Genomic DNA, 24,967 nt, shown 5'->3' on the forward strand with positions numbered 1-24,967 from the left:
CTGGACTTCCACAATTGACATAACATGAAATCACTTGGAGTTAGCACACTCAGTGACTTATTTATGAAGGGACGCCGTGACATGTCACACACTTTGTAGATAAGGAAAAGTGAGACTATTGCCCTCTTGAGTTAATCATTCAGTGGGCCAAGACACAAAATGAGCCGTGGACGAACAATTGCTGGCAGGGAGCGGATGCTTCCTAGATGTCTCCGGACGCGGATCCCCGGCCGGGACGCTTTCGAGCGTGCGCCCTGCTGGCCGGCGGCCGGCGGGCGTTGACATGGTGAGTGGGCCGGTCAAGACCTGTCTGCTTCGGTGACCTCTGACCTCCTGGTTCTGGCGGCAGGCGTCTCGCTCGGACCTTGGCACTGGGTCAGGTTCTGGCGGCACTGGTGTGCGGTACGGCCGTGTCATCGCAGTACTTGAGCTCTGGTTTTAGCGTGGAGGCGCCCTTACTCCAAAGTGTCCTGCACTACGCGCTTCTCGGTGTTAGCTACACGCCCGTCATGCTCTGCAGGACAGGTGACACACAATATACATTCAATGCAACTGTTTTGCACTTAAAAGTGAAATATTCTGGTGAAAATTCATTTGTTTGTCTATGAATGTGCGTTGACTAGATTTATTTTCTTTTAAGTCGACCAATCCATTGTTGATCTCCATGAAGCCAGACATGATGACCAATCCTTTGTGGTCTTCATGTGCCATGGCATTGTGGCAACCAATCACTTGTTGGTCCACATCTGCCCTGACATGATGGCAACCAATCATTTGTTTGACTTAGGCCTTGTCTACACGTACACTGCTGGCCAAAAGTATTGGCACCCCTGTAATTCTGTCAGATAATGTTCAATTTCTCCAAGCAAATGATTGCAATCACAAATGCTTTGGAAGTAATATCTTCATTGATTTTGCTTGCAATGAAAAACACAAAACAGAATGACTTTTTTATTTTATTTTTTTATTTTAAACAGAACTCCAAAAATGGGCCATACAAAAGTATTGGCACCCTCAGCCTAATACTTGGTAGCACAACCCAGACAAAATAACTGTGAACAACAGCCTCCGGTATCCATCAATGAGATTCTTACAATGCTCTGCTGGAATTTTAGAACATTCTTCTTTGGCCAACTGCTCTAGGTCTTCTGAGATTTGAAGGGTGCCTTGTCCAAACTGCCATTTTCAGATGTTTTTTCTGACACAACACATGTGACGTGGTGGAAATGGACTATGATTGGTCCGCTCAGACTGTTGTTTCCGGTTCAGCGCGAAATCACCGCCATTCTCAAACATGATTTTTCTACACGCAAAAATGGACCAAGCCGACGAGAGTATCAACTAAAGATGTCCCGATCCGATATTTGGATCGGATCGGACTGAAGTGGGCAAAAAAATGTGCATCAGTAGCGGATCGGAACACGAAAAAATTCCGATCCAGACTTCCGATCCAGTTTTTAAGTCTAGTCTGGGTTTTACATGGTCCATTCCAGTTTTTGTTTCGGTTTCTCTAAAATCCAGTCCACATTTTACGGCACACCTTCAACACACTACATTTACATTACCGTCTCCCAATTTACCGACAGACTTTATCGTTAAAAATGTCAGCTGTGTGGGATCATTTCACCTTAAAGGACGACAAAGACGAAGAGGCAGAGAGCAACATATGCCACAATAAAGTCAAGCGTAGTGGTAAAGTGTAAGAAGTTATAATACAACCAACCTAATCAAGCATTTAGCGAAATACCACCGCAAACACTATGAGGAGTATGTTAAGAAAACCGAAGACAAAAAGAAAGGTCCTACGCAACTAACACTGGCAGAAACTTTTGCTATGCGTGACAAACTTGCACTCGACAGTCCCAAAGCCCAGGGAATAACAAAGAGTCATTGCCGAAGAATTCATTCTGGATGACGAGCTATTATCTCTCGTGAGCAAAGACGCACCATCCAACACTTAGAACCACGGTACAACATGCCCAGCCGTCATTACATTCTTGAGCGATTCGGCCGTGGAAGGTTCGAGAACAATACACAAACATCCAAATTCCGATTATTGAAATATGTCAAGTAAAGCGGAACTAATACACGGCGCAGTCTTAAGGACGCAATGAGAAACTGACCGCATTGCGTCCCGAAAGTAAACATAATGCTTGTCATAGACCCGTGTAATGCCAATGCTCAACTCACGGCTTTAGCTCAACTCATGCCGCTGGATAAAAAACACAAGAATACCTGACTGCTGCTGACAGCCGCAACAAACTACGTCAACATCGTTTTACCGGAGATAATAGATATCATATGTATATAGAACTAGATGCTGCACGACAGACTCGACTGTGTTAGCAACATTGAAGTATTGAAAACCAGATGCGTTAGTAAACAGCCGCCATCTTAAAGCAGAAGACTTCCCTAGTAGGCTGTTGTGAACCTTCCAAGTGAACCTAATTAACTTTTTATCTAAAATACTCCTAAATCGGCAAAATCTTGACTTGAATCTATCTTTGAAACAGTTTAAAACTTTCACATGTCAAAAGTAGACAGAAGGGAAATTATGGGATAACGGGAGCAGTTTAAACAACTTTAACAGTTGATTCTCAAAATTAAATGAATTGAATGTAGTTTAAAGCTGCTGATACAGAATGTGGACGTTAGTATTTTATTTACTGTTTTGAAATGTTAACTTGATACTGACATAGTTGTTTATTTAAACCTGAGAGGCTTTTTATACAATTTTTGTAACTAATGCACGAAACATTAAAAGTATCTAATAGCTTGGGGGATTTGTGGGATTTTCCACTGAGGTTGTTGGTGTGTTTTGCTTTTTTAAGACAGTTTACATTATTATTTGCACGTTTTACTGACTGACTATGCCATTTCTGTTTGTTATTCATAATGCTTTGTGTTTGTCACTGAATGAACAGGTCAGTTTCTTGTTACCAACCGTTGTGTGTTATTCAAACTCACCTAATTCAGCAGGCTAGTTGTTATCAAGAGTACTAAAACCTTTTTCAGCATGAGTCTGGCAACTAAATAAGGAGGCTAAATAACTTTTAACTTTAACGCATGCTCAGATAGGTCGGAATCGGTCGGTATCGGATCGGAAGGTCAAAACAATATCGGTATCGGATCGGAAGTGCAAAAACCTGGATCGGGACATCCCCAGTATCAACGAAGAGCAAGTACGACAACTTCTACAATGTCTCTTCAAGACATTATGAAGATTGCCAAATGGCAAGCAATTCGTGGGAGGAGATTGCTGAAAATACAGGGCTGGAGGTCAGCCAGCAATTGAATTTTTTTTTTTTTAAATTGAAAAACCACCGAGACAAGTACAGTATGTGTGTGTTCGCAATCGAATGGCCACACGAAGCGGTGACCCAGTCGGCCAAAAACTGCCTGCTTTTTATCACTTTATGTCGTATTTTTGGTGATTGATTGTGTACATATGTTTGCTGCGAATCTGTGACTTATTTACGTGTTCCACTTCAAGTGTATAATTAAAGTGTAAAGTAAAGCACAGGTTTGGTGTCAAAAGAGTTGCATTGATGTTTAATTTTCAACAACAGACAGTTCACATACGATACATCATCAATGATTGAGAGTGCCTCGGTGCTATTATGATAACGTTAACATCAATGCTTCCAACGTAGTTTGGGAAATTCCATAGACGCCAGAAATCTGCTATGGCTTCCCCCTGGCTGGTTGTAGGACACAGCAAACAAATAGGGCTGGAGAGCTTTGCAGACCTCGGACAAAACGCTGGACGCAGTGCTCGACGCCAGTTTGAAGCTAGCTGCTACAGCTAGCTGGTTTCCACCCGAGGCTAGAACTTTCTATGCGGTATCAAAAGTTGGACAGACCGCCTCAAAACCGTCATCTGCGTCGCCTGCGCCTCAACATTTGTATGATCAATATTTATTCAATGTTGATGAGCTAAAGATCTACATTCAAGCGTTCCATCTTACATTGTTTATTCTTTTCTGCGTTAAACTAGACTAGAGGAAGTCAACACGCATGCCCCAAAACTGTACAAACATAACACCACACCCCTCTAGTGGCTTGGCGGGGAATTACAGAGCAACGCGTCATCTGGCCGGAGAACCATCGAATGTCAAATAACGCCGTAGTCGCTGCGCCGTCACCGCAACGCGGGAGCATAACTCAGGCTTAAGGGAGTGCTAAAAAAAATAGATTAGATGCATCGCGATTCGACACGTGACGATTCGATTAAGAGTCATAAATGTTTAAATACGATGAGTTTCCCTAATAACTTTATGACAGTCGCCCGTAGCGGAATGAAATTCAAGACACGTCTGGTGCCCGGACTTTGAGGGACATACGCACAACGTTAGGATGGATGCTACCGGTTACTGAGCGAGAGATTTACTCCTTTTCAAAAGACTCGGAAATAAATTTGTGTATGAGACAGGCAGACACACGGCGGTCCCGCTTCTGTGCGCAAGTTATTTTTTAGAGTGAGAGGGAAAGAGAGATAGTTCGTCGCTTTCAGTTGTCCAGCAGTATGTTGAGGTCGTGTTAATTGTAAAAATTCCCTAGTGTTTTGCTACAGTGGGGCAAACAAGTATTTAGTCAACCACCAATTGTGCAAGTTCTCCTACTTAAAAAGATTAGAGAGGCCTGTAATTGTCAGCATGACTAAACCTCAACCATGAGAGGTAGAATGTGGAAAAAAACCAAAATCAAATTGTTTGATTTTTTAAGATTTTTTTCCAAATTAGAGTGGAAAATAAGTATTTGGTCACCAACAAACAAGCAAGATTTCTGGCTGTCAAAGAGGTCTAACTTCTTCTAATGAAGTTTAACGGGGCTCCACTCGTTACCTGTATTAATGGCATGTGTTTTAACTAATTATCGGTATAAAAGACACCTGTCCACAATCTCAGTCAGTCACACTCCAAACTTCACTATAGCCAAGACCAAAGAGCTGTCGAAGGACATCATTGACCAAATTGTAGACCTGCACCAGGCTGGGAAGACTGGATCTGCAATAGGTAAAATGCTTGGTGTAAAGAAATCAACTGTGGGAGCAATTATTAGAAAATGGAAGACATACAAGACCACTGATAATCTCCCCTGGATCTGGGGCTCCATGCAAGATCTCACCCCGTGGCGTCAAAATGATAACAAGAACTGTGAGCAAAAATCCCAGAACCACACGGGGGGACCTAGTGAATGACCTACAGAGAGCTGGGACTACACTAACAAAGGCTACTATTAGTAACACAATGCGCCCCCAGGGACTCGAATCCAGCACTGCCAGATGTGTCCCCCTGCTGAAGCCAGTACACGTCCAGACCCGTCTGCGGTTTGCTAGAGAGCATTTGGATGATCCAGAAGAGGACTGGGAGAATGTGTTATGGTCAGATGAAACCAAAATAGAACTTTTTGGTAGAAACACAGGTTCTCGTGTCTGGAGGAGAAAGAATACTGAATTGCATCCGAAGAACACCATACCCACTGTGAAGCATGGGGGTGGAAACATCATGCTTTGGGGCTGTTTTTCTGCAAAGGGACCAGGACGACTGATCTGTGTAAAGGAAAGAATGAATGGGGCCATGTATCGAGAGATTTTGAGTGAAAATCTCCTTCCATCACCAAGGGCATTGAAGATGAGACGTGGCTGGGTCTTTCAGCATGACAATAATCCCAAACACACAGCCAGGCCAACAAAGGAGTGGCTTCGTAAGAGGAATTTCAAGATCCTGGAGTGGCCTAGCCAGTCTCCAGATCTCAACCCCGTCGAAAATCTGGGGAGAGAGTTGAAAGTCCGTGTTGCCCAACGGCAGCCCCAAAACATCACTGCTCTATAGGAGATCTGCATGGAGGAATGGGCCAAAATACCAGCAACAGTGAGTGAAAAGCTTGTGAAGAGTTACAGAAAACGTTTGGCCTCCGTTATTGCCAACAAAGGGTACATAACAAAGTACTGAGATGAACTTTTGGTATTGACCAAATACTTATTTTCCACCAGGATTTGCAAATAAATTCTTTAAAAATCAAACAATGTGATTTTCACCCCCCCCCACACACACACACATTCTGTCTCTCATGGTTGAGGTTTACCCATGTTGACAATTACAGGCCTCTCTAATATTTTCAAGTGGGAGAACTTGCACAATTAGTGGTTGACTAAATACTTTTTTGCCCCACTGTATATGTGCCATTTCATGATGGCGACCGATCGTTTGTTTGTCTACATGTGCTCTGAAATGATGAATTAGTCATTTGATGTACTATATGTACCATGACATGATGGTGACCAATCTATTGGTTGACATAGTATAGCCCGGCAATGTTGTTTGTATGTGTTTTGAAATTACGGAAACCCATCCATTCTTTGACCATTTTGACATTGACTGTTCATTGGTCGCTAGTCAATTAGCAACAATTCGTTCAAGATGACGTATTCGTGCACAATTGCAAAGAGGGGTTCTTAGGTCTGTCCCTCTTTTTGAATGAATGGAGAGGTTCAGGGAGTGTGTACCAAATTGGTCGCAGACGCTGGCTGCAGTACTTCCTCCTGGGCCTTGTGGACGTGGAGGCAAACTACGCCGTGGTCAAGGCCTACCAGTACACCACGCTGACAAGTGTGCAGGTGGGAGCTCCGCCAGTCGTGTCACGCGGCTCCTATACGTTTGTCATTTTTGTATTCTGACAGCTTTTGGACTGCTTCGTGATCCCGGTGGTGATGGTTCTGTCCCGGTGGCTGCTAAAGGCACGGTACCGCCCCATACACTATGTTGCGGTTTCCGTCTGCTTGCTAGGGGTGGGCGCCATGGTGGGGGCCGACCTACTAGCTGGCCGAGATCAGGGATCTGGTAAGGATTACGTTAAAGTGTTTATTTTCTATAACTTCTGTTATTTTTTTCACAGAATGTATATTTAGAAAACCTTAAAGTTGTTACATTTATCATTATTAAAGCATCCAGTGAGGTATCACAATATAATTAGCAATAACACATTAAATGCACGACAACATGTATCGGTTTGATATCGGTATTGGATTTTTGGAGTTGGACAATATCGGTTAAAAACTCATTATCGGACAATTCTACCGTCAAACATACACATTGAAAACCTCTAAACCCATTGAAAACCTCTAACCCCCTTCAGACCCGGCTGCAGAAAGAAATTACGCAGGGGGGGGGGGCATTACATTTTTTAGTGGGGGCACACTTCTCCAACATAAATTTAGCCTGAACAGTGGCGTCATTACACATACATTACTACATCAGAGCACTGAAATTTTTTCTGTCACGGAAGTCACAAGTGGTAGTTCATTGTAAAATCTATAAAACAAACGAAAACATACCTGTCAACCCGAGGCCGTTGGCAATCATACAAATAGTAACGTATGCCCTTACAAATTGGTGACGAATCTTACAACGTTGTATATCAATAGCTTCAGCTACATCATGATTACTGAAATGTAACAGTGACCTTTGTTATAATTGTATGTAGCACTTTTGGCAATTTCTATCATGTCTTGATGACTGCACTTCATGGCACTTCAGCTCACAATTCAGTTTGACCTTAAGGTAGTTCGTTAGTGTGTCCAATTATAAATTAAAAAGGTCAGTTGATAAAATTAACTTACTGATGCAATCTTTGAGTCAGGGAACATTTCTTTTGCTAATTCTGAGAAGTGATCAGCAATAGTTGCAGGCAAACTGTGTTCGGCAACAAATTGGCAGAATGAAATCTCCGCTTTTGTCACTTTTCATTCTAGACTTCATCTTTATGACCACTGTTGTTAATCTTACTTTTAAAAAGTAATTACCGTAATTTTCGCACTATAAGGCGCACCTGACTATAAGCCGCCACCCACTAAATGTGACACGAAAACGGCATTTGTTCATAGATAAACCGCACCGGACTATAAGCCGCAGCTGTCCTCACTGTATTATGGGATATTTACACCAAAAGATATTAGCCGGTAACACTTCATTAGACAGCGGCATCAGAAGACCAAATAAACCACCATGAAGCTTTTAACTAATTGGCTGCAAAGCTTCATAGCTTCAAGAAGCTTCATTTGGCCATCACTGCTTCCTTGGGGGAGACGGTCAACCTTTCATGCCACATGCTGTCAACACTGTTGTTGTCCATTATGCCTCCTAGCATGCATTGTAGCAACAGATATAAATAACAATCAAAATTCATGTTCTTTGCTAATTATTTATTCAGTTAATGTTCCTGTTTGTTTAAATAATTGCTAGTTGCGGTATTTGGTAACACTATTTGATAGTGGCGCCATAAGACTGTCATTAGACAATTAGACATAATTATGACATGACACTGTCATGAGCATTAACGAATGCTTATAACAGTTATCATTCAGTTTTATTCGGGAAATGATCTCACTTTTGAATGGATGTAAAAGATCCGAGCTGGACATAAATGGAGTTGGTAACATAATTTGCTGGATGACACCTAATGACATCTGTCATAAGCATTCAGTAATGCCCATGATAGTGTCATGTCATAATTAGGATGGTCTTATGACAGTGTTATGACGCCGCTGTCAAATAAAGTGTTGCCAAATACCATAACAAGCAATTATTGAAACCACTGGAACAGTAAATGAATAAATAATTAAATAAAAGAACATGAATTTTGATTGTTAGTGCTACAATGCAGGCTAAATAACGATTGTTACTTACAGCTGTAGTGCTGCAATGCATGCTAGGAGGCATGGGTTGCCTATCAACACAAATAAATCAACACATAAGCCGCACTGGACTATAAGCCGCAGGATTCAAAATGAACGAAAAAAGTAGCGGCTTATAGTCCGGAAATTACGGTAACCCTTTAACACCAAACGTGTCGGCAGCGACACGTTTACGCATGTCGTCTTTGAAGCTTTGTCACGCTGTAATTACATCACCCACGTGCCGCTGGTTGGTCTCATTTGAAAGTGCGGAAGTTGATGTCCACAACAGTTTTTATTTGAAGTCAATCGACAAAGAAAAACGGGAGATAATGTCATTTGAGTTTTATAGTTTATTGCAGTCATAAATATGCATTAAAACGCTGCATGGACCATGTACAATATCTATCTCCATATTTCCATCATTTCTTGTCCTTTTTCAAAACCCAAAGCAGCACAAAAGACCGACAAAAGAGCAGTTGTGATGTCAAGGACGAACCAAATGTGAACATTTTTAATAAATTTCCGAGCGAGGCGCCAACTAAAAGGAAGCATGCGAAGCAAGCAACAGCCGGTTGGATTGAGAGAGCGACTTTGAAACGTGCAGCATGAATCCAAAACTAAATTTAGCGCAAGCTAATGCATTATTTCATTAACTCAAGGAAGAAGATGAGCCGTATTTGTCGTTGTTTTCCTCGGATGAGTCGACGTCTCGGCGAGTAGCTCCGTGACCTGTTCAAGAAGAAGCTTTATTGAGTGTGCAAAAAAAAACAAAAAAACTTTACTGGGTCGCATGCCAGAAAAATTTGAATTGAACTGAACTACTCGTCAAAATGTTTGAAAATACTTTTTTTCAGCTTTTATATACGTTGATGTGTGTTCGAGAAGCTTGACTGCATGTACGTATAAACTTTTGATAAGGTGATGGGTACAATAGCTAACTTCACAAAGAGAGATCCTCCAAACCCTTTCTTTCTTTTTTTTCTCACTATTTTGTACTGTATATATAACCTGTTTTGACCATTGTATGTGTAAAGGCAAACAACGCCTATGACCATACCTGCTGTTTGTGTTGAATTATCAAACATAAAACTATCCAATCTTATTATTTTCTATTGAATGTTTATCCTAACACGTTGAATAAATATTATCAAGCTTCAAAACGGTTGGTCGAGCATGTTCGGTTGTCAATGGGACATCAACATTACAAATTTGGAAAAAATATTTTGGGATTTTTTTTTTTTTTTTGTCTTTTTGGGTCCAAAATGTGGATTATATTTGGTCAGTGAAGAAAACAGCGGTTTGGACATGAAGTTCAAGGTGTCCTGAAAAAAGGGACCCAACTTGGCCATTGTGAACAATTTTTTCTTTGAAATATAAAGGCAACATCAAATGCATGCTAATTCGGGCAAAATAGGCTTAGGTGTTAAAGGGTTAATTAGTTACAAATTACTTCTCCCAAAACGTAATTGAGTTAGTAACTCAGTTACCTGAAGGTAAAAGTAATTAGTTACTTGGCAAAGTAACTGGTGTTACCTTTCATGTTTTTTTTAAAAATAATTAATTAAAAAATAAATAAAAAATTTTAAAAACAAAAAAACATTAGTAACCTTTGCTATGTTTGGAAATCGTTTAATGTTGTGAATCAACTGTTAAAGTTGTTAAAATTGCTACCGTTTTTGCATTATTCCCTTCTGTCTACTTTCGACATGTTAAAGACAGTTTTAAAACTGTTTCATCATTTAAAGATAGATTCAAGTCAAGATTTTGCTAATTCAGGAGTATTTTAGAAAAAAGATTACTCAAGTTCGCTTGGAAGGTTCACTACAACAGAGCCTTTCTGAGAAGTCTGCTGCTTAAAAATGGCAGCTGTTTATTAACGCCGCCGTCTGTCATTTCGCATGTAGTTCTATGAGAATTTGATATCTAGGAGCAGATTGTAGGCTGTCGGCTACAGTCAGGAAATACTGGAGCCACCTAGCCTAGCATCGCGTTTACTACAGCGTCACAACACTCTTCTCTCTCAGTGTCTCTGACTTTTCTCACGACATTCAACCAACGTTGTAACGCACTTTGTCTTGTTGCCCAAACAGTGACAAAATCCAAACAGAGAAAAAAACCCGTAATGCACGAAAACGTACAGATTTTGAACGTACGGCGTACACATTTAAAAATCAGTGCTCACTTTTACAAATCAAGCCGAACCGTACAACTTGACAGGTATGCGAAAAACAATGGTGCAGTTCTGTGTGCATTTATTTATTCAACTAAAGTGCTTCAGCGTAAACATAACATATCCACTGATAAACATGAGCACCCAATGGCCGGCTACTCAGCCCGCCCCCCTCATCTGTGATTGGCTAAAAATTGCCTTCATTCGCTGCTCAGATTGGTTGAATTGAATAGCGACAGATGAAGATAGGATGAATAGACCCTACTCACCAACGTCAGAGAATGACGTGTCACTGTATCCGGCCGCCATATTGTCCGTCTTTGTTTATCCGTATTCTCAATGGTTTCAATTTGTCGTGCAATTTATAGTGCAATTCATGGAAGCCCCGGTGCTTTCAGACGCTGTAAACTCATTGGATGCGTTGCATAAAAGGCGTTATGTGGAAAAGCTTCAGTCTATCCATTCGCCAGATCCATATTTGATGCCTAAATCGATATTTTTCGACCCGCTGTCTTCGCCCTCTCTGCCTGACATCTGCTACCCTGATATCTACAACTATCTTCCATCCATCCATTATCTTCTGCTTAGTCCGGGGTCTGGTCGCGGAGGCAGTAGCTTTATCAGGGAAGCCCAGACTTCCCTCTCCCCAGCCACTTCAGCCAGCTCCTCCGGCGGGATTCCAAGGCGTTCCCAGGCCAGCCGAGCGACATAGTCTCTCCAGCGTGTCCTGGGTAGACCCCGGGGCCTCTCGCCGGTGGGACATGCCCGGAACACCTCTCCAGGGCCACCTCAACTGGCTCCTCTGGCTCCTCTCAACGCGGAGGAGCAGCGGCTCGACACTAAGCCCCTCCCGGATGACCGGGCTTCTCACCCTATCTCTAAGGGAGAGCCCAGACACCCTGCGGAGGAAACTCATTTCGGCCGCTTGTATCCGGGATCTTGTTTTTTCGGTCACGACCCACAGCTCGTGCCCATAGGTGAGGGTAGGAACGTAGATCGACCGGTAAATCGAGAGCTTCGCCTTTTGGCTCAGCTCCTTCTTCACCACAACGGACCGGTGCAGAGTCCGCATCACTGCAGACGCTGCACCAATCCGCCTGTCAATCTCCCGCTCCCTCCCACCCTCACTCGTGAACAAGACCCCAGGATACTTGAACTCCTCCACTCGGGGCAGGATCTCATCCCCGACCTGGAGAGGGCATGCCACCCTTTTCCGGCTGAGGACCACGGTCTCGGATTTGGAGGTGCTGATCTTCATCCCAACCGCTTCACACTCGGCTGCGAACCGCCCCAGTGAGAGTTGGAGGTCGCGGCTTGATGAAGCCAACAGCACCACATCATCTGCAAAAAGCAGAGATGCAATGCTGAGGCCACCAAACCGGACACCCTCAACGCTTCGGCTGCGCCTAGAAATTCTGTCCATAAAAATTATGAACAGAATCGGTGACAAAGAGCAGCCTTGGCGGAGTCCAATCCTCACTGGGAACGAATTCGACTTACTGCCGGCAATGCGGACCAGACTCTGACACCGGTCATACAGGGACCGAACAGCCCTTAACAAGGGGCACGGTACCCCGTACTCCCCCGCACCTTCCACAGGACTCCCCTAGGCACACGGTCGAACGCCTTCTCCAAATCCACAAAACACATGTAGACTGCTGTTTGGTGCATAAGCACAAACCACAGTCAGAACCCGTCCCCCCACCCGAAGGCGGAGGGAAGCTACCCTCTCGTCTACCGGGGTAAACCCCAACGTACAGGCGCCAAGCCGGGGGGGAATAAGTATGCCCACACCTGCTCGGCGCCTCTCACTGTGGGCAACTACAGAGTGGAAGAGAGTCCAACCCCTCTCGAGAGGATTGGTACCAGAACCCAAGCTGTGTGTGGAGGAGAGTCCGACTATATCTAGTTGGAACTTCTCTGCCTCGCACACCAGCTCGGGCTCCTTCCCTGACAGAGAGGTGACATTCCATGTCCCAACAGTTAGCTTCTGCAGCTGGGGGTCGGACCGCCAAGGCCCCCGCCTTTGGCTGCCCCCCAACTCCCTACGCACCCGACCCCTTTGGCCCATCCCACAGGTGGTGAGCCCATGGGAAGTACACTACAACTATCTTGTCCACACAAAATCAGCCTATTCTCACGAAAGTTTGAAAAATAAGAGCAGCACTCTAAGCAACATTACCCCGTGTGACCCTTTACTTTTCCAAAATGGCGACAATCAATAAAAAAAATTGTTGACTGCGATGGCCGACGCTTCAAGGATAGGTGGATATTGGACTATTTCTTCAATAAAATATGCAACAACTGTGTCTGCCTCATTTGCAAAGAGACAGTCGCTGTTTTCAAAGAGTTCGATGTGACGCGATATTACCAAACAAGACACGCTGACTTGTACAACATTACAGGGAAGATACGCAGCGAGAAATTATAGCAACTTGAAGCTAGTTTCATTTCACAGCAGCAGTATTTCGCAAAAGCCCGAGTGTTGAAAGAGAACGCCACAAAGATGAGATTGCTGAAATTATGAATTAAAAAAAATAATAAAGCAAATGTGACACACAGAAGGGCTTGCTAAAATTTGTTTATATTGTTCTATGTAAATCAGGCATGGTAGCCCCCCGCTTTTTTACCACACCAAATCTGGCCCCCTTTGCAAAAGGTTTGGACACACCTGTTCAACTGATGATCCGTAGACGAGGCCAACTTCTTTCACTTGATACCAGCTAAATATTATTCAAAATGTAATGATGGTGGAAGAAATAAGCATCTTGAATTTGAGACTGTATGTTGTTGGCGATTAGCCTCGCAATGATCTTAATTGTGGTTGTCAGCCCAAAACCCTCTAAATATATATTAAATGCATCTTACCAGATATAAAATGACTACTACATAATCCGTGGTGATCGTTTGGAGCCCAGTTTTCTCGTCGAATTGCAGCAGTCCATCTCGCTCTCCTCTCCGGGTCTCTCGGAATACGGTAGAACTTCGTCTATCTATCCGTCTATCTTCTCTGTTATTGCAACCAACCGCCACACACACCTTCACCATTTTGATTATTAATGTTAACGAGCAGAAAAACACACCATAATAGGAGGAATTTACGTAGCGGTAATGCGTCAACACGAGTTGACGGACAATATGGCGCGGAGGCGTGGTTGTGACGTCATGTGAGTAGGGTCTATAGAGGGTTTGTCCTCTCCGTGTTTGTGTGTGTTTTTGTGGAAGATTTTTTAAAAAAATTACACAGTACAGTCAAATCGAGCTAGGGCGGGCACAGCAGTCTCTCAGGGCAGGCCCGGCCCCCTAATGCCTGCCCATGCCGCCAGGTTTGACCCCCCAGAAACTCTTACACATACCAACATTTTCACATTCTTAAAACCTCTCTCACACACACATGAACTAGTGTTGTATCGGTCGCGAACGATTCGTTCTTTTTGAACGAATTGTTTGGGTGAACGAGACCGAACTAATCACCATCTGCACTGATTCGTTCTATGAAGTTGGTGTTTGTTCGCTGCGTGGGAGGGCGTTGAGCAAGCGGCAGCGTCTTCTGACATCGCACACGACCAATCAGACGCTAGCCTCATCACGGGCAGGGGAGGGAGTGGAAACAGAATCAAGGCGTCCGTCACTCACTTCCACGTGTAGCCAATAAGCAGCCAGCGTGCAGGCAGGAGGGCAAGACTGAGTTATGTCACTTCCCGTTCAGTGACTCGGTCCTCCGGAGGCTCCGGTTCCTGACCTAGCTTGCTGCTAACTTGACTTTGCAGTAATGCGATGAACGAGTCAAAAAATGAAAGGAAATGACTTTGTCACATATTTGTTAATGTGGAGCCTATCAAATGCTGCTCAAACAGACAAAAACACCACACAAACCTAGCGAGCATGGTTTAGTGTACTACTTTTCTCAACAGACTCGGGACTACATATAATGACATACTATCAAATTTACAGTAGTTTAAAAGACTTTCGCGGGTAGCTACGAGGCAAGCAAAAGCTGAGCTGCGGTCGCGTGACGGCAGTGCGGGGGGAGAGAACTGTCATTGTATGGAGGCTTCATGGCAGCGATATTTACCTCATATGTGCACAGAAAAAAAGAATATTTAGTATGATCACCATAATACTGATTTGCAATGAAACTGTATATACATGCCAATTTTTTCCGACTGTTTTATTTTCTTTCGTGTCAGAGCGTGTCGGGTGTTGGTTGGTTTGACAAATTATGTCCATCCGTCCATCATGTGCTACTCAAGCGCCCAAAAACAACGCACGCGGACACGGGAGATGTCGCAATATGTCTACATTTTTCTTAACAGACTAATGAGAGTAGAAAGGCAACTTCGTAAAGAGCAAACAATTATTTCTCGTCAGCATTTGACGATCTGAGATGAGGGGACGACAGGGGAGCTGACCGGATTATTTAATTTGTTAATACCACTGCAAAAATTCAATACGATCATCTTAATACTGATTTGCAATTAAACTGTCAAATATCCAAATGTAGTATTATTTTTATTTCAGAGCAGCACATTTGACAACTAGCTATTTACACTTTAGTTTTAACAATAGTGACCAAAAATAATAGTGATGAGCATAAAAACTAAAATACAACAGAGCGAGAGGTAAATATGATGTGTTGGTCGTTCCATATTTAGAAATTAAACTTTCGATTTATTTTTATTTTCGTGACAGCAAGCATGCCGCGTTGGCTGGTAGCAGCAGCGTTGTATATGTGATCAAGATCATGCTAAAGAAAGTCCATGCGCCCCCGACCCCAAACCCCCACTCCCCCCACAAAAGGAAAATGTTTAACCGTGTCCTAAATCGAAATGCAAGTACGAGCCATGACTTTGATCCCATTGAACTAGGACAGACGACGCGGAAGTTCTCCCTCGCTTTTGCAGCAGCGGGAGGGGAGGCTGTTTGTGAAAGCAGAATGATATCGCCTGTCACTCATTTCTGAAACTACGACGAGTGGTCAATGAGGAGCCTGTGTGCAAGAGAGGGAGGGACCAAGCAATGTCACTTCCCGTTCAGTTATACTGCGAAGCGGTCTTTGGTGATTCGTTCGGCAACGTCACTTCCCGTTCACTAACCGAACGATTCATTTGGGCGGGGAGGGATATGAGGGGGGCGAACGATTCGTTGAACGATTCGTTTGAACGAATCTTTTTACTGAACGAACCGGAATGGATTCGTTTACTCAAGTGAACCACAGATCCCGTCACTAACATGAACACAAATTCACACTCACCCAAACTCTCTCACTAAAATTCACCTCAACTGTTCTTCACATGACGTGATCCTAACCAGCCTCTAACATGTTGCTGGGCGACGGCCTGGTTCTGCTCAGTGCCACCCTGTACGGCATTTCCAACGTATGGCAAGAGTACACCGTCAAGAACCGAAGCCGCCTGGAGTTCTTAGGCATGCTGGGACTCTTTGGCGTCATCATAAGCAGCGTGCAAATGTAAGAGTCCAAAGATATAGTCGTATCATTGTAAATGTCCTACAGTGGATGCGGCTTTGTTTCAGGTTGGTTCTGGAGCTCCACCAAGTGTCTGCCATCCAGTGGAGCTGGCAAGTGGGTGAGGATCACGTGACGTTATCATAGATAATATTGGTCATAGATAAAGATGTCCCGATCGATCGGGTCCGATCACATCATTTTCAAAGTATCGGAATCGGCAAAAAAAATATCGGACATGCCTTTTTTTTTAATATATCTATATATTTTATTTAAATCGTTTTCTAATTGAATTTAACGTTACAGACAAAATGTCTTCCACTCACCCAGAGTAGTTTTGGCTTAAAGTAGGGCTATCAAATTTATTGCGTTAACGGCGGTAATTTAAAAAAAAAAATTAATCACGTTAAATAATTAACGCATGCGCTGCACGACCCACTTACGCATTGTCGCGTTCAATCTATTAAGACGCCGTTTTACCTATAGATAGCGCTAAAAGGCAGCGTATAATGAGTAGAGAGAATTTTGACAGCCTTTGGAGCCATTTTTTATGTGGCTAAAGCCTTACAATACCTCTCTCAGCAATTATAAATAATGTGGGAGGCAATGTGGGGAAGAAAGGTAGTAGTTGATCATTTTCTCAACACCCTATGTTCTTTCCCAACGCAGAGAAGATATATCAATTGGTGCCCCTACGCACCGTCATGGTTGCCATTCCCATCATGCATTTGAGCAGAAGTTAAATGGCTGGAGTATCATTTACTGAAAGCTCAACAAATACACTAGATGGCAATATTTAGTCATAATATACAAAGTCACATTTATCCTTTAAGAATTACAAGTCTTTCTATCCGTGGATCCCTCTCACAGAAAGAATGTTAATAATGTAAATGCCATCTTGAGGATTTATTGTCATAATAAACAAATACAGTACTTATGTACTGTATGGTGAATGTATATATTCGTCCGAGTTTTATTCATTTTTTTCTTAATGCATTGCCAAAATGTATATGATCGGGAAAAATTATCGGGAATGATTGGAATTGAATCGGGAGCAAAAAAAAAAAAAACAATCGGATCGGGAAATATCGGGATCGGCAGATACTCAAACTAAAACGATCGGGATCGGATCGGAAGAACCCTAGTCATAGATATATGGCGGAAAACACAGACAAGACTGAAAAAGAAGTTTCTGCTCTTGCACTCCTCTTTAAAAGAAACTTCTGTATTTTAAGCCAAAACAACTGTTGTGCTTGATAGAACAATAGGTCTATATGCTGCCATAGGAGATTCATGGCGCATTAAGCCCCCGAACTAATTTTAATTTGCCCGTTTTACCCTGGAAAACCCCGTTTACAGATGTTGCGCAACCGTTTTTGTTACAACCCAGCCATGAAAACAAGGTAATTATATTTATTATTCAAAATGTCTGTCATTTTTAGCTTAGAATCATTAATTGATGTCTAATATTTTGTTTAAAAAAAAAAAAAAAAAAGACAAAAAAATTATTCAATCCCATATTTTAAACTTTTAAACAAATTACGTCACAATGAAAAAAAATGGCGTCTGTAAAAAAGTCACGGATATCTACCCAACTATCGCTAAATTGTATTTTTTTGTTAGTCGCATTTCCCCCGATATGTTAGATGATAAATAATTGATCCAAAAAAACAAAACAAAAAAAAACTTTAAAAGGGTAAATATATGAAAAAGAAAATCCCAACCACTCCTTGATGTCTGCGATTTCTGCATCACGACCCTTGTTATATTACCATGTTTCACCCATAAAATCCTCAAAAAATCCAGCTGTGGCCATTCACAGTGTCTTGACACTCGGGGATACATGCTATATGGAGTTTTTGGATCGAAACAAGGTAAGTACGCAGTGATATCTCGTTAAAGTCATGGCGTCTGTAATTCTGCTCTCGCGTGCTCTCACCTCCAGATAGGGTTTTGCTGTTTAAAAAAAATTTTTTTTAAATCCCCTCCTGTCCAAAATTTTTCTTCCCCCAGAAAATTGAGATTTTAAACTTTCCGATGATGTATCACACATGCGTATCGGACAATTTTGAAATTTGGCCAAATTAGTGGTCTCAGAGCGGAACTTCGTCACCTGGGTGTTTTCCGCCATATACATATATAAGGCTTGAAGATGGAGTCGCTGGCGCAACTAACTTTCGGTAGTCATTTTTCTACCCATCGGATCATCGGTCGATCATCTTATTAGTCTTAGTCATATTTTAGTCAAATCAAAATGTGTTTGTCTCCGTCTAGTTTTAGTCGATGAAATCTTATAGATTTCCTCTAGCTTTGGTCGACAGCTACTCAAAATGTTTTCATCTGCAAAATTCTAAAGTTTTAGACCACAAACGAATACATATTTCCATCAATTTCGAATGAACTTACACAGACGAGCACTCACTCAGACATTTTATCATGTAGAACAAACTCAGATTAAAAACTTGAAAAAATAATGAATTAGTTCAAAAGTGCAACTCTTTCGCATTCAGAATCACTATAAGAAATGAATTAAAAAAACATTGTGGTGGTCAGTAAATGTTACTTTTATAGAGCAAGTGCAGGGAAATATAGACGGAATCACTCCATTCTGAGGGGGAAAAAAATGGAATCATTAGAAACAAACATAGAAATAACAATCAAAACACAGCTCTAGTATTTAGTAGCACCACCTCTGGCTTTTATGAAAGCTTGCAGTCTCTGAGGCATGGTCTTGATGAGTATTCTTCATCAATTTGGTGCCAACTCTCTTTGATTGCTGTTGCCAGATCAACCTTGTAAGTCGGAGCCTTGCTGTGGACCATTTTTTTCAATTTCCACCACAGGTTTTCAATAGGGTTGAGATCTGGGCTACTTGCAGGACATGACATTGACTAGATAAGTCTTTCTCCAAGAAATGCTTTAACAGTTTTAGCTCTGTGGCATGATGCATTGTCATCTTGGAAAATCGTGAACATATTTTCAATTGAAGGGATAAGAAAGCTGTCTAAAATTTCAATGTAAACTTGTGCATTTATTGAAGATTTAACCACAGCCATCGCCCACAGGGTCTTTGCCTGACATGCAGCCCCATATCATCAAGGACTGTGGGAATTTTGATGTTTTCTTCAGGCAGTCATCTTTGTAAATCTCACTGGAACAGCACCAAACCAAAGTTCCAGCATCATCACCTTGTCAAGGATCAACAATCTGCATTAGACAAGGTGTCAAGAGTCAAGATTCTGCATTGGACTCCACATACATTTCCCTGCACTTGCTCTATAAAAGTAACATTTACAGACCACCACAATGTTTTTTATTCTTTTAGTGTTTCTGAATGCTAAAGAGTTCATGATTTCATTCATTATTTTTTTCAAGCTTTTTATCCGAGTTTGCTCTACTTGATAAAATGTCTAGAGTGAGTGCTCGACCTAGACTGGTGATTCCATAATTTTTGCTAGGGGTTGTAATATTTACAATGTTAAATTTTCAAAATCTATCAATTTTTCTTTGGGTCAGCGGTGCTGTTGGGGGCCTTCGCGTGCTGCATGTTGGGCTTGTACAGTCTGATGCCGGTGGTTATAAAGGAAAGCAGCGCCACCGCCGTCAACCTGTCCATGCTCACCGCCGACATCTTCGCAGTCTTCTGTGGGATATTTCTCTTCCACTACCACGTGAGCCAAGAGGACCCGGAATTCATTTGAAACCGGACCCTGAAAGCTTGATATTCTTTGTCTCAGTTCTCAGGTTTGTACATAGTGTCGCTGGTGTTGATCTTCGTTGGGTTCATCGCCTTCAACGCCGTGCCGACGCCCACAAGTGGAATGGATGGACTCAGTGAAGACGTGGCAGAAGGGGAGCGGAGGAAGAGTGGGGATGTTGTTGACTGCACCCCGTTGTGACTTTTTCAGATTGTTGAAAACTGTCTTTTTAAAGAACCAGTGTTCTCGCAACTCTTTAAAGGGCACTCATTGAACTGGAAAGGGATTGCACATCTGGCACTGAAAGATAACTGTCGGGGAAATTAAATTTGAACTCCAAGACAGGTGTTACCTCGATAGCTCGATTACAGAAATGAATACGACCCCAACCATGGATTGCTTTTCTTCGAAGCCTTTATGAACAAGAGCTCTCGGGTACAAACCGATGTGACCCAGCCAGGAGCTGTGATCACCCAGAAAGTAGGAAGATTTACAATAGAGGCTGGACATTTATACTGTTGAAAGGGCGGTGCCAAAGCCCACCGTGAAACGAAACTTACTGAGAAACGAAACTCAACATCTCACAAACCTGGGTATTTTTACATACAATAACATCTTTGAGCGGAGACCTTGAACACTGGATGTGGCTAGAACGAAGTCTGATTAGCCACAGTTGCCACATCGTATTCATTCATGGCATATTGGAAAACAGGAACATAACAGTCCATATTTGGGCATATTGTGAAGGCTGTGGGAAGGCACACTCAAATAGGTTAACGCTACAATGTTCTCATGCAAGCATAACAAAAGCATACAAAATATGATGTATAATGGTTGTGTTTTAATATTGATATTCATGTCTTTAGCGATTGTGGCTTGGTGGGTGAACCTCCCGTTTGTCCCAAATAGTAAATGAATGGATATAGTGTACGAAGGAGATGTTTACTAAGCTAAACCTACCAATTGTCTGAAAATGATGTCCCTGGTGCCAAATTCACTGGTAAAGATGTGGAAGAACAAGAACATACAAATGTACAGTTAGAGATGGCTTGAGTGTCGAGGGCTAAAAAAAGAGCCGACCTGAACCCGAGTTAGCTTTTTTTAATCGACAACTTTTCCTTGTGTGCGTTACCTTGCGCTACTGACAATCACTGTTTCAACAATCTATCATTTACCACCATATGCCCAGTCTTTCTTATATGTCCTCTGGTTGTCTTACGTCTCTGACCGTTCTTGGGGGCAATTTACATTGCTATTTTTGTGTAGCGATTACAAATGTTACTCGGTGACAGCCAACGAACCCTTTTAATTTTTTCATTAATAACAAATGTTAATTCTATAATTTATTTACACTTCCCCCTTACTAAAGTTGTTTTTTTTACAACAGAAAATGTAACAGTGGCAGTCAGATGCCATTTAATTTTTTTCAGGTCATTCATTGTCAGACAGAAGCGGCACGGCAAAACCCCACGCTAAAAAAATAAGTAAAAATATCAAAATGGCTTACCTCTTCGTCCTCTGTAGGACCATGGCCCCCAACAAAATGTTTACTGCATATGAAATGTGAAGGCCTTTTGGACGTCCGTGCAAGTTGATCCATTCTTCACATTTTTTCCCTCCCAGTTTTTGGTTTCGGGAAACGTATGAAGAAAACCTCCTTCGTATGTTGTAATATCTAGAGTCGTTTCTACAAGTTCCATAGCAGCAGTGTTTGATCGGCATGTTCTTTTTCCCCCAAAAGTTTACTGGAGAAAACAAGCAGAAATAACATGGTCTGTATGCGGGGGTGTGTCTATAATGACCCACTTCCGCGTTACTATGGCGACGTCACTGTCTAAAAATAGCATTCGTGCGGTACGCTATTGGACCTCTATTGTTGTCAATGGCAGGCAAGGAGTTAAATACTATGACTTTTTAAAAACTTTTTTGGGGCCATATCTAGAGTACTTGTTTTTTAATGCTAAATTGGATCAAATATATAATAACACCTTGATGCCTGAATTTACATTTAACTCTTTCAGTGCTAAGGACAATGCTCTATGTCCAATCATGTGGCGTTCCATCATCCTTCTGCTGCAACTTCAAATGAGTTTACTAGTAGACGTCCAACCCATTTGAAGTGCGAACATTCATTCGTGGCCAGCACTCCCACCTCAAATGGATTGGATGTCTAGTGTCATCAATAGCAGCCAAAGAGTTAACAAATATACTAGGGCTGTCAAAATTAACGCGTTAACGCGCGGTAATTAATTTTTAAAATTAATCACGTCAAAATATTTGACGCAATTAACGCACATGTCCCATTCAGACAGTATTCTGCCTTTTGGTAAGGTTTACAGCAAGGCTTTTTATACTAACAGCGAACTCTTGTGGTCGCTTTGCGACATGGTTTATTTTTTTCTTGCCAGTTCTATATGGCTGCACGACGTCTCTGTTGTGCTTATATGATCCTTGGACAAGATTTGTCCGTAAGTATGGTTGTTGTAAAGAATGTACATATTATGTTAATAAGCGAAATGTTATATTTTTTGTATGAGACGCTTTTTGTTTATGTTTAGTTAACCTGTATAGCGTGGTAAGCTAACGTTGTTGCTAATACAATGCTTGTGTACTTTTTTTTTTTGTAGCTTTACAACGGTCTAAAGAGGACAATGGTTTGAGGCCATTTTATTAATAAATCAGATGAAAAAGGCAGAAGTCTGATTATTAAGGCGTCGTTCACTAGCTGTCTAGCTTTGGAAAAAGTAGACGCTTCGGCGTGAGGACAGCATAGACAGATTTAAATGACAGTAGAGTGAAATGCCCACTACAGTCCTAATGTACCGTATGTTGAATGTATATATCAATCTTGTGTCTTATCTTTCCATTCCAACAATTTATTTTACAGAATATATAATTCACAGAAAAATATGGCATATTTTATAGATGGTTTGAATTGCGATTAATTGCGATTAATTACGATTAATTTTTAAGCTGTAATTAACTCGATTAAAATTTTTTAATTAAGCTGTAATTAACTCGATTAAAAATTTCAATCGTTTGACAGCCCTAAAATATACATAACGCATTGGAGAAATACATAAGAACATAAAAATAGCATTTAAAGAAAATGGGGAGGAAGCTAAAAATTGGAAATCCTAAAACGTTTTTTATTAAATGTGTAAAATGTTTTTTTATTCAAAAAATGAATAAAACTGAATAATTGAAGAAAATGGAGTACTTTTTTTTTTTTTTTTTTTATAAATCCCGAGTATCAGGTATTTATCCCATAAGATGTGGAACCTTTTTATATTTTCAAAATGTTTCACATTTTTTATTTAAATGATTGTTTTCGTATATTTTCTGCCCATTTCATTTTAAACCTTTTTCAAATTCAGGATTTTTTCCATTTTTTGTTAAATTTCACAATTTATAAAACATTTTATTAATGGGTTCATAACAACATTCATTCATTTTCTATGCCGCTTATCCTCACGAGGGTCGCGGACAGTGTTGTCACGGGTTACTTGAAAAAGTACTTTAATGACTAATTACGCCTCCAAAAAGTAATCTAGTTACTTTACTGATTACTATATTATCAAAGTAACTATGTTACTTTATAAGTAATTTATCGATTACTTTTTAACAATGTTTCTCCCTTTGCTGCCTCCACATAAGAATGACAACAGAAAAATGTCAGCGCATGTAATTGACTGTCCGTCGTGTCCGATAATTGAATTTAAGGAAGTAACCATGAGCGGTTCCCATAGAAACGAATGCACAGACACTAAGCAAACTAATCGGATTGGTGGTGAGATTTTTTTTTTCTTCTCCCAATCGTTTTCTTTTTGAGATTACAATACTTTTGGCCTTGATTTAGCACCATTGACGCCATGTCTTCATGGGGTCAAGCCAGGGGTTAATTTGTGCCGGGTCCGTTCCGGCACCTCTTGATTTTGGGCTCCCTGTGTTCCGGGACTTATTTGGGCAGATCCGGCACCTCTCGTGTATAGAAAATAATAATATAAAAACGTATTTAGAAAATTAAAAATGTATAAAATAATAAGATAATATGCATGTTCATTTACAGAATCCCAATGAATTGCATGTTGTTTATAAAATTTAACACCATTTGAAAGAGTCAGAGACTCTCCAACAAATCATGCCCGATGTTAATTTTTTTTTTTTTTTTTTTAAACTTTGGAAATTTGTGGCATTTGGGGAGCAAGTAGCAAGGATCAAACGGTATTTCAAAATGCCAAAAAGACAGTTGCATTTACAGTCTTTTTACAAAAACAAGGAACATGGTTCAAAACGAGTCAGAAAAGCAACAACCGGCGATGAGGGCAGCTGAGTCGATCATGCTAACGGGCTGGACCGGGTGCAGCAGGAGGCTAGCACCGCAGCAGCTAGCCAGGTTCACGGACAGCCAGCCAACAGGGGCAGGAGGCTGCTTCCGTGGCAGCTGGTCAGGTTCAACGCCACCCGGAGTGGGGGCCGGCTACAGCGGCAGCAGTCAGCCAGGTGGACCATCAACAGCCGGAGCAACAGGCCAGTACCCTGGCATCAGCTTGCCAGGTAGAGCTTCCGCAGAAAAAGGCGGGAACCGCAACATCAGGTCGCTTACAGGAAGATTCAGAAGGATAAAAGAGCGCACTGAGCCGAAAACAATGTGGGACCTCCAGCGACAGGTCAGGGATGGGATGCACAACTGTTTGGACAGAAGCTCAATTCAGCACCATTTTCTGCGTATGTTCCGGGACCTGTGCCCATCTTGTCATCCCTGCGCTGTCATATGTACTTTTGTTCCGGCACCTTTTGATTTATAAATTAAGCACTGGGTCAAGCAAATTAGTCACTTGTACTGACCTAGTTTAAAAAGCTCCCCCCCCCCCATTCTAAATAAGTTTTTATTTATTTATTTTTAAATGGCATGATGTAACAGGTTTGACCTACTCGTGATATCAGTGCAAAGA

General features: G+C 41.7%; 1 protein-coding gene across 1 annotated transcript; it reads left to right on the plus strand.

The window, feature by feature from the left end:
• The first annotated feature begins 206 nt into the window (after positions 1-206).
• Positions 207-20,387, plus strand: LOC130911275 (solute carrier family 35 member F2-like). The gene is made up of 8 exons (XM_057829121.1): positions 207-286; positions 350-525; positions 6,492-6,619; positions 6,683-6,842; positions 16,161-16,317; positions 16,383-16,435; positions 19,831-19,985; positions 20,052-20,387. The coding sequence occupies exons 1-8, from the start codon at positions 207-209 to the stop codon at positions 20,211-20,213; spliced, it is 1,071 nt and encodes a 356-aa protein (XP_057685104.1). The 3' UTR covers positions 20,214-20,387.
• The last annotated feature ends 4,580 nt before the right edge of the window (positions 20,388-24,967 follow it).

Source organism: Corythoichthys intestinalis, unplaced genomic scaffold (assembly GCF_030265065.1).
Source record: "Corythoichthys intestinalis isolate RoL2023-P3 unplaced genomic scaffold, ASM3026506v1 HiC_scaffold_23, whole genome shotgun sequence".
Taxonomy (NCBI): Eukaryota; Metazoa; Chordata; class Actinopteri; order Syngnathiformes; family Syngnathidae; genus Corythoichthys; species Corythoichthys intestinalis.

Bases quoted from the DNA above. Each gene is read 5' to 3' on its own strand.
- LOC130911275 (XM_057829121.1), top strand. From the start codon at position 207: ATGTCTCCGGACGCGGATCCCCGGCCGGGACGCTTTCGAGCGTGCGCC. The intron at 6,843-16,160 runs GTAAGGATTACG...GATCCTAACCAG, and splicing joins TGGCCGAGATCAGGGATCTG to CCTCTAACATGTTGCTGGGC. The intron at 19,986-20,051 runs GTGAGCCAAGAG...TCTTTGTCTCAG, and splicing joins TATTTCTCTTCCACTACCAC to TTCTCAGGTTTGTACATAGT.